This window comes from Muntiacus reevesi, chromosome 1 (genome assembly GCF_963930625.1).
Source record: "Muntiacus reevesi chromosome 1, mMunRee1.1, whole genome shotgun sequence".
Taxonomy (NCBI): Eukaryota; Metazoa; Chordata; class Mammalia; order Artiodactyla; family Cervidae; genus Muntiacus; species Muntiacus reevesi.
In genome coordinates this window covers 82,617,075-82,627,453 of record NC_089249.1, presented here as the reverse complement: position 1 = coordinate 82,627,453, position 10,379 = coordinate 82,617,075, and the positions used below count along the sequence as shown (strand labels likewise).

Here is a 10,379-nt window from a genome sequence, read left to right as displayed (position 1 = left end):
CCAGCTTCTCCTGAATGCTGTCTTCAGTCTTATTTTCTTCCCTTTCACCAAACCCCAATAAAACACACCAACTGCTGCACAGAATTTCTAGGTTGGTTTGTTTTTTTTTTTCCCGTGGATCTTCTTGTTTGTTTTTTATTTCAAATACTGAAAAAGTCCCCTGGGCTCTGCGGTGCTCCCCACGCTCATCCCCTTCCTCCCACACTCACTGCCCTTCTTCCCGCAGCAAATCTACTGCAAGGACAGCACTTTTTCCCCACCCAAACAATAAACATTCAGTTCTTAGCCTGTTCTGCAGAACCAGAGGAGTCATCTGCATCTTTCATATTTAGACGGTTTCTTTTATCTGACATAAGGTCCCAGTCATATCCAAGCTAGCAAGGCACTCTTCTACACAGCTCAATTAGAACCCCTCACCTTTAGTCTGCTTCACCCCCCACCCCACCCCCACTCCACCCCAGCCACAAGGCCAAGGAGGAGGATAGTTAGGAATGTTTTTGTTATCAATTCTAAGTCCTAATTCATAACCCCTCACATCTCCCACTCCACCCTCTCAACCCCCCACCCCACCCCACCCCACCCCCAGGATTTCACTGAGATGTCTCCCAACAATTACTTGGAAAAAAAAGGAAAAACAAAAAAGAGTCAAGATCTTGGTGCTCGGCCCAAGGGGCTCCATGCGCTGGGACACCGACGGGCAGGGGCTTCTGCCTCTCCAGCCCGCACCCGAGCCACCTCCTGACCCCTGGCTGCAAAAGCAGGGGGGGGCAGGAGCCAGCACAGGACCCAGGGGGCAGCGTCTCAGGATCTGGCGGAGCCCCGGGCAGCATCATTCGACTTGGCCACTGCGGACGAACACAGAAGAAGAGAAAGAAAACACTGTCAAGTAGTAAGGGAAAAAAGCCTAAGTTCCACCCCGGTCTCTACCCCATCATTCTTCCACACTTATCAATCACTGGGGATAAATGGCACATGTCTTAATCCTATCCAGAGAGTCTTTTTTTTTTTTCTTTAAAGAAAAGGAAAATTTCGGTCTTCACCTAGTTACAAAACTGTTCTCTGTCTTTTTGGAGATACCCAAGAAAACAAAGAAAGAAGTTCTTTAGACAAGATCAAAATAACGAGCTTTTCAGAGCAGGCTCAGTTTCAGGGGCATGGCCAGAGCCACTTGCCACAGTGGAGATGGATGGATTGGGGCTGGGGGGCGCAGAGTGATGAGGTGGCAGCTGCATGGAGGCCAGGGCCAGACAACACATGTGTTGTTTTGAACGGACTTAATACTCTAGGTTTAATCAAAGCAAACTGAATTTCAAAATGATCCTTTTTTGCCATGGAAGCTATGCACTGCATGCTGTGGAAGGAGGTGGCATCTACAAAAAGTAGCTTGCTTCTTTGTTTCCTTAGCTTTGAAGATGACCGGGTGGAAAGAGACACCAATAGTCTTTCTGATTTCCCTATTTCTTCTATTCCTTCCTAAAACTGAGACTCACTGTGATTTCAGTCTTGAGGATTCACACTGACTGATAGAGAGAGCAGCTCAGACAGAAAAGAGTACAAAATTTGAGAAGATCGGAGATGAAGAAAACGTACAAAATTATATATATATTTATATATATAATAACATGACATATCTATGTACAACATGTCTGGGACAGTTGAGGAAACTATACAAAGATATTCAGCATTTTCCCCTTCCCACATGGACTTTAGACTAAGGAAGACAGCATGAGGAAATGAAGCAAGAAACACAAAAATTATATACAATTACAAGTGACAGTCAAGGAGTTGCCCTAGGGGCCAGGGAATCACGGCATCCTGCTCTCTCCATTCCTTCCTCACCAACTTTTTCCTACCCAATCTGAACGATGGCCTGAAAAGTGAATGGCTGGTCAGGAAAGAAGTGTAGACACACCCCAATGCCCCAAGTGTGCATCAGTAAGTTCATCAATTGTCCTCACTGGGCCAGATGTGTGGCATATCAGAACTTGTGGGCTGAGAGGTCAAGAGAGGACCAAAGACAAACTCTTTCTCTCTTGAATTGCTTAGCTCTCACTTGGCCCTCTCTGTCCTAACTAGCAGATTGCATTCAGTATGGTTCAGGCCGAGCTAGTGATAATCAGATAGACGATGCTGGCCACCCGCAGCCCCTCTTTCTCTACCTGGTTCATGATCAGCATTGCTACCTCTCAGAGCACAGGAGCTGAGCTCCAGGAAGGCAGAGATTTCTCAGTGCTCCTTCTATTTCTCCCTAACCGCCTTCCCCAGCTTTCTCCAAGGTGAATCATCTCCTGAGAACCTGCTGCTCCAGCCCCACAGCAGCACTAAGCCCCGGAGCGACCGTTCTTCCCTTTTCTTCCTGTCTCCCTAACGATACACCTGGCAGCTGAGAACACCTGAAATGTGGGACTCCCCACGAGCATGACTGAGCATGCTTCTTCAGGCCCACAGCCTGGCTCCCAGAGCAGCCTTTTAGCAGCCAAGGCCCAGATTGTAGGAAAGAAGGGAGAGCAGAGGCAAGCGCTTTCATGGCTAGCTTCTTGGAATTTTTTTTTTTCTTGACCCTCAAGACCATGACACTTATGAGGTCCTCCTGCCTGAATTTACAATCCCTAAATCTCAACTTCTCTCCTCATGTGGTCTTCAATGAGTTCTCTGTACTCTCATCTATGGTCCTTCCTCACTTTTGGTTTTACAATGAATAGCACAGTTCTTCGGGCTGTTAGAATCAATCTGATCTACATTTGGATCTATATTACAGATGGGGAAGCAGAAATCCAGAGAGGTGAAGTGACTCAACCAAGGCTACAGGTCAGTTCTGTCTAGAACTGAATGGAAACAGAACCCAGATATCCTGACTGCTAACCCTGTGTTCTTTCCACTTTCCCATGATACTTTCAAAAAGCAACATGCTGGAAGAGAGAGAGAAGGTGCCCATTTTACATGAATAATATCCTCCAGGGCAAATTGTAAAAGACACTGAGTAAAGAAGGTTAGGTGGGCATTATAGTTTTAGGCAAGCACATCAGTTTTTCTTTGTGAGGATTTGCTAAACCTGCCATAATGAAAACATGAAAGCAATAGCAGCCCAAAGGACAAAACACTTAAAGCACAGAAAACAGATCTCATTCAATCTATCTTTCCCAATCATATCAGGTTAGCCTCAGGGTGTTAAACCTGTCATATTATTCCCAAGGCTTAGCCTCACCTATTTTGGGACACATTCTCTTCCAAAAGGAGAAATGACATCTCCCCAGTTTCTCATACAAATGAAAAAGAAAGTCTGCAGCATTATCCAATCCTAGGCTCCTATTTCTGAGCCCCTACTTGGGCCACATGAGGGTGTGGAAATCTCAGTTTAGCCAAAGCAGTGAACTCAGAGCCTCTCTTTAGCCCATCTTACATTCTCAGCAGCCCCCAGAAGCAGCATTTCTGGCGAGCAAGCTGAGAAGAGACAACCAGGTGCCCACTCTGTCCCTGCCTATGACATAGAAAGTCCAATGGGTGAGAAGGGGAGCAGAGGGGGCCAGGTTACCCCGCAAGCTTGCTGGTGACGAGCGAGGACTTTCTCTGGGGCAGATCCTGTGGGGTGGGGATGTGGTCACCGGTCACCAGGTTCTTGTCTGGTCCTGCACTGGGCAGCTGCTTATTCTTCATCTTGGCTTTGGCCATGTTGTAGTCTCCTGAGTCAAAGTACTTTTGCTAAGAGACAAAAGGGAGGTTTGGGTGAGTGAGGAGCTCTGGTCTTCCTCAAAAGCAAGGAGACTCAGGTCCACCATAAACCCTATAAACCTGCATCCAAACTCAGATCTTTCAAGTCTTTTTTGATTAGCCTCATGTATACACAGCTTAGTATTAACTATATTTAATTATGCTTTCTTCCCAGTGTCTTCTGACTTTTTGACATTTGTAAGCAGTTTCCCAGCTAGGGTGTATATTTTTGGTGTTAAGAAATACAGCTCCTATAGCCTTTAGTAGGCCCATGAATCCACAATGCTTCAACCATATTACTGACTTTAATCCCAAAGGTTTATAAAGGACCTATAAGCCTCCAATGGGCTTGGTGCTGGGGAAACAGAAATGAATAAGACATATAAAGGGTGAACCTGGGGCTATCAGTAGGAGATCAACCTCAAGCTAACAACCTCAAAATGAGAAATTATTCTCTCAGACTATGAATAGAAACTGGGCTTGTTCCTGAGGATAATGTACTTTCCTCTGACTCCAACCACTCCCACACATGTTCCATGGCTGTGACAGCCTGCCCACGCCTGTCTTGCTTACAGCAAGGTAAACTGCAAATCAGCATCACATCATCTGTGACTAAGACTCTAACTGGGATTCTCCACAGGGATCTGTCTCCCTCTCTACTTCATCCGCATAGAGAAATACAATCCAGGTTAATCACTGACAAGTGCTCAGTCAGTTTTACGTACCTCTGAGGACTGAGGAACCCAAAGAGGAGCGAGAAGGCTATGAAGGTAAGACTCTCCCTTGGGAAAAGGACCACTCTGGACTGGAAAAGTAAGTCTCTTCAGGGAGCATAGTTAATGGCTGGTGCTAACTTCAAGGGTCTGAAGAAATCATTTCAAGTTGAGGAAATCTGTAGGACAGATGGCCTTTCTTCTGAAATGATGCACCTCAAAATTTAGCTCTAATCCTATATCTGCAGTCCTAAAACTCCCACCATCCAAACAGGCAAACGTATGGAGGTCATCAGCCTTCCTAAATGTCCCTCCATTAAGCCTCAGTATCCTGAGGGAAATCAGAAAATAAATGATACCTTTTCAGGAATTTACAGTATTTGCCTTGGGTGTTTTTTTTAAACAAGTTTCTAATTTTTCTTTACTACTGCCCAACAACAAAACTTTCATATCAGTGTTCAGCAGAACTTCCACAGATCTCATCCCTAAGGCCCCTTTGGTTCCAAAGTAAGAGGGTAAGAGATTGTGCTCCATACCCCTTTCTGGAGTCTCTTCATGAGGAAGTCGGAGCCTCCAGGCTTTTGTCCTAGGCTTGGATATTTGGCTTTTAGCTTTGCCTCCTCAGCTCTCTCAGGGAGAATACCTTCTTTCTCTTGGGTGTCCTGGAGGAAACAAATGGGGCCAGTAAAATTAAACACTGAGAAGCAACTGCTTCTAATATCTGCTAACTTTTACACTATTACCTTTTCCTGGAGATCTACCCATTTGTAAACATGCTATTCACACTCTTAAATAAAGCCAGACCTTTGTTCAAATCCCTAAAGCTCAAGATGACTGTATTGTGAGAAAAAAAGATAAGTTGTTTGTCACACTACACCCAGGGAACCACCCCAGTGACCTGTGAGTACTGGGTTAAAGGTAATACCAAAGAACAATACTTAATCAAAGAGCAAGCAGTAGCTCACTAAGAACAGAAGCTAAGAAAGACAGAAAAGAGCTAGCTGGGATTCTGGTGATGCAAGATTACTAGGGAAATTCCTAGCTGTCTGTAAAACACAGTACAGGTCAAATGGGAAATCAAAAGGGATAACTGCTGAGATGTTCCCTCCTAAGCTAGGCTTTTGATAAATCTATGGAAGTTAGCTCTGTGGCCTTCTCCAGAAAGCTCCCCCTTAGCAATAGTCAGCACTGGACAGCAATAATGGACAACATTGTTTCCATACACATTGTAGTAGGAAGGTGACAAGTAAACAGAGATTAATCTCAGGAAAATTAAGATACAGTGGGTTCACTAGTATACCCACCAGCTCTGCCAAAAAATCAACACCTTCCCTAGTGATGGAGGTTTGGGAAACATGCCAAGAGTCCAATTAACTTGCAGGGTCTCTTACTGCTGTTGTTACTCTCTGCTTCCCTTTTTGTGGGCCCTGCCACCCTTTTCTTTAATGACTTTTTAAAAAAAGGACATGAAGCCAATTTGTGGTTCTTTTTAGTGGAATTACATTCCCTTGCCTTGAAAACCTGGCCCAAATATAACCCAGGGGTATTTTATGAACCCGAGTCCAGTACTAAATGTTATAAATCAAACACAAACATCTAAATAAGTTGGCGTATTTTCATCAGAGAATTGCGGGTGAAATAAGTCCCCACTACCTTAGAAGTCGGGGGGAAGTATGGTTGCGTCCTTTTTTTCACGACTCTCTAGGGGTCTTTCTTAGGTTTAACCTCCATTATTCTGTTTGAAACTCTAGCCCTCTTCAATTTTGTAAGGTTCTCTTTGAAGGTGGGCAACAGACCATCTCCAGCGATCAAAATAGGTCTCTTTGAGAAAGTTGCCGCCTTAAATTAGCCATGATAATAATTACTCTTCTCCCTTCCCCCACTGCTGATCCCTTTTTAAACGTCTGTATCTTGATCTGTATCTTTCTGAGGATATAGAATGAAGGACCCAGCCTAGCTGTTAGTTCATTTTACCCCTACTAACCAATAACATACATCTCATCCCGAGACCACCAACCCCCTTTCATTCACCCACTCTTTCCAAACACCCGCCCCAAGCTCAGGTTCGGCCAATTACAGCACAGCTTCAATACGTCTAGCTGTAGGCCTATTGACCAATCAGGAAGGGTACTACACTGATTGACAATCCAACCAACTAACCAGAGCCAAAGCAGCAGGCCATGTTGAAACTCACCCTGCATGACGCAAGACGTGGCCAACCCCTGCAGAGCCCGAGACCATGGCGACCAATCCGCACTGGTGGGAGACCGTCTCCCGCCCCATCACAATCGCCCCCAACTCGCCCACCGCACCCCCTCCATTTCACCTGCTTCTCCTCGCCGGTCTCTTCCGTAGGGTTCTCCTCTTCTTGTTTCTGGGACATGGTGGGACCGGGACTGTGGAGTGTGGGGGGCCCGGGAGGTCAACCGGAGAAGGGAAGGGGGAGGGGAAACGGGACAACCAGCGCTGCTTCTTCAGCTCCTGTCACTAGGATTGCTCAGTCAAAATGGCGGCCCTTGCCTGTGACGTTGCGACCGCCCCTTCCTATGGGAGCCAATGGGAGCGGGGTGGATAGGGCAATGACGTAACGATCTACCAATAGTTGTTGGCTAAATGTGGGATCTATGGAGGCGACGGGCAAGCTGGAACGCCAATCTGGGAAGAGAGTGACTCACAAGGACCAATTGGAAGCACGTGGGGGAGGTTAAGGGGTGGTGCTGGTAGCTTTGGCATTTTTGCTCCTTTTGCGGGGGTCAGAATTTCTGCCGCCCTGCCTCGTCGCCCCCAGGGGACTTTTCTGAGCTTCGAATTGGAGAGCGAAAGGATGGAAACCTCTTATTTCCAGGTGAAGAGGATTAAGCTTCGCGCAGTGTTAGCAGAAAATTATCAATCTCCAGAAAATAACATGGAGGTCAGAGTGGACTTTAAAGTGGTCCTCCTCACTTGCAGTGTGTCATTTAGGGTGTGGAATGGAGAGACTAAATGGCCTAGCAGAACATGGATGGCTTACGTTTCATCGTTTACCTCTTCATGTACAGTTTTCTTATTTGTTCAGGGCCATCCCATGGAGACTGAGCTCCTTGAAACAGCACAGGTCTAGGTACATGGTAAACACTGCGTAAATTACTCGCGAACATATTGAGTGTTTGAAGGTGGTACTGTTTTAGTTTTACAAGGAATATATATGTAGTAAGGCAGTCTTTGCCATAGAGGGTTTTCACAGTATGCCAGGAGTACCCTAAATCCTCAAGATTAAAACAGACTCATCTCCCTAGTGAAGTTGCTCAGTCGTGTCCGACTCTGCGACCCCATGGACTGTAGCCCAGCAGGCTCCTCCGTCCATGGGATTCTCCAGGCAAGAATAGTGGAGTGGGTTGCCATTTCCTTCTCCAGGGCATCTTCCTGACCCAGGGATCGAACCCAGGTCTCTTGCACTGCAGGCAGCTGCTTTAACCTATGAGCCACCAGGGAAGCCCCATCTTCCTAGAGTGTTAGTAAAAAAATGTCATTTTTATATTAAAGCAGTCTAATACTAATAACACTGAAAAATTGATATTAAATTTTAATTTTCCAGGGGACCTATTGTGACAGATAGCTTTAGGGCTATCTGTTCATTTTTCTGTATAATTAGGTACATTTCTAGTGGAAAAATTTGAGAATCTTAGAATACACAGATAAGACAAATCTGGTCAGCTTGAAATTAAAGTGTTAATAAAGTGGTAAAGGGGTTCAAAGGAAGGTTCATATTCAGCAAATGGCAACCCACTCCAGTATTCTTGGCCGGAGAATCCCATGGACAGAAGATCCTGGCAGGTTACATACAAGCTATGGGGTTGCAAGAGTTGGACATGACTGAGTGACTAAGCACACCGCCCCCCCCTCCCCCCAAAAGAAGACTTAATAATGGAGGTGTGTATTTGAAATCAGCTTTTATTTTGCCAGGTAAAGGTGATGGAAGGGTATTCTAGGTGATGGGGTCAGCATGAAAGCTAAAAAAATAGAACTGAGTCCAGAACATGGAGGACTTTGAGTGTCAGGATAAGAAACTAGTGGATAATTTAGTTATCTAGGAGAGACATTTAAGGGTTTTAGGCCAGAGAGTGGCAGATCAGAATTGTTTTTAAGGAAGATTAATCTAGTGGTAATGAATAAAAAATCATTTAGAATTCCAAACAGAAAGATACTAGAGGGGGATAATCTAGCTAGGAGTCCTCTGCAATACTCTGGTTGGGAAGTAATTAGGATTTAATCTACAAACGAGGTAGTTTAGAATAGAAAACAGTGATTCTAATTGAGAAAGTCTGTGACAATGGCATCTACTAAATTAGCAGCTAACTGAATATAGGGAATGAGGAGGCAAGGTGCCTCAAGGTGACTATTTGTAGAAACAAATTCAAGGAAAGGAATCAATTTGGAAATGAAATTGGAAGTAGATAGAAAATGAGGTGTTCAATTTTGAAAACACTGACTTTTTCAAAGCCAGTGACCCATTTGGTGGAGATATCCAGGCAATGAAGTCTTAGGATAAATGAACTCTGAGATCTCCATACCTGAAATTTTAGCATTATAGGACATATAGATCTGGAGTTTGGGATAGATGTAGAAGCCAAATATGAATAAAATTTGGACTTCTTCACATAAATATGGATTTCCCAGGTGGTGCTAGTGGTAAAGAACCGACCTGCCAATGCAGGAGATGTAAGAGACGAAGGTTCGAGCCCCGGGTTGGGAAGATACCCTGGAGGAGGGCATGGCAACCCACTTTAGTATTCTTGCCTGGAAAATCCCATGGACAGGGAAGCCTGGGGGGCTACAGTTCATGGGGTCACAAAATTTGGACACGACTGAAGCGACTTAGCATACACACACAAAAATATAAGTGAAGTTGTGGGATTAGATGGAGTCATCGAAAAAAGTAGAAAAGAGGCCCCAGAAGAAAAACTGAGGAAAAGCTGGCAAGGGCCACAGATACAAATGATCAGAGTGGTGAGGAGGAGAACCAAGAAAGAATCCCCCATGAAAAGAGATGAAGGCACAGAAAGTTAAAGTTGGAGGGGACGAAAGCCAGCTGTGCTGTGCTCAGCCACATCCGACTCTTTTCAACTCTTTGTAGCCCGCCAAGCTTCTCTGTCCCTGGAATTCTCCAGGCAAGAATACTGGAGTGGGTTGCCATGCCCTCCTCCAGGGGATCTCCCCCCACCCAGGGATCAAACTCATGTCTCATTGGCAGGCAGGTTCTTTACCACTATTTTTATAAAAATACAGGGCTGATTTCCTCACCCCAATTGAATCAACATCTCTGTACTTGGGTCTGGAAGTCCATGTTAAAAAAAAAACCTAAGGAGAGATTGCAAATAAGGCTGATTTGGAACTCTCGTGGAATGGCAAGACATGAGGCCGTTCTGGTTGCTGGGGTCCCCGAAAGACTTGCAAGTCACTGCTGAAGTGTTGAGGTTTCATGAAGGCAAAGAGGAAATGTTTGATTTAAGCAGGGAAATGCTATTGTTAGATTTGGGATTCGGAAAGAAGTAACTGTGGAAATTGAACTGAAGTGGAGAGGAAGACTGTAGGGCTGCGGTAATCCAGGCAACCAGGTAATCCAGCAGACTTGAGAGGCCTGATCAAAGGCAGGGCCGTGTGAATGGAGAGGAGCTGAAGAGACAAATTATATTGAATGTGGAAAGTGAAGGTGAGGAGAGAACTAAGGATGAATTCCAAATTCCTGAGTAAAAGGATGGTGCCATTTACAGAGAAGCAAATACAGAGAGAAGAGCACATTGGAGGGGGGAAGTGAGGAGAGAAGAGAACCTGAATTACTTGTTTATTCCTAGTCTTTTGGTCTTTTTTCTTATTTATGTCTGAATTTTTCAAGGGAAGATCTAAATTTTTTCAGAGTATGAGAGATGAGATATACTGGAATAACACTGTAAAATTTGTCAGTGCTTAAGCAAGATTGTA

At 44.9% G+C, this 10,379-nt stretch overlaps 1 protein-coding gene across 1 annotated transcript; it reads right to left on the bottom strand.

The window, feature by feature from the left end:
* Positions 1-578: 578 nt before the first annotated feature.
* On the bottom strand, positions 579-6,954 carry ENSA (endosulfine alpha). The gene is made up of 4 exons (XM_065904849.1): positions 6,748-6,954; positions 4,958-5,083; positions 3,533-3,699; positions 579-845 (listed from the first exon to the last, which is right to left on the bottom strand). The coding sequence occupies exons 1-4, from the start codon at positions 6,802-6,804 to the stop codon at positions 830-832; spliced, it is 366 nt and encodes a 121-aa protein (XP_065760921.1). The 5' UTR covers positions 6,805-6,954; the 3' UTR covers positions 579-829.
* Positions 6,955-10,379: the final 3,425 nt, after the last annotated feature.

Bases quoted from the DNA above. Each gene is read 5' to 3' on its own strand.
- ENSA (XM_065904849.1), bottom strand. From the start codon at position 6,804: ATGTCCCAGAAACAAGAAGAGGAGAACCCTACGGAAGAGACCGGCGAG. The intron at 5,084-6,747 runs GTGAAATGGAGG...TGTTTCCTCCAG, and splicing joins AGACCGGCGAGGAGAAGCAG to GACACCCAAGAGAAAGAAGG. The intron at 3,700-4,957 runs GTATGGAGCACA...TTTGTCTCTTAG, and splicing joins TGAAGAGACTCCAGAAAGGG to CAAAAGTACTTTGACTCAGG.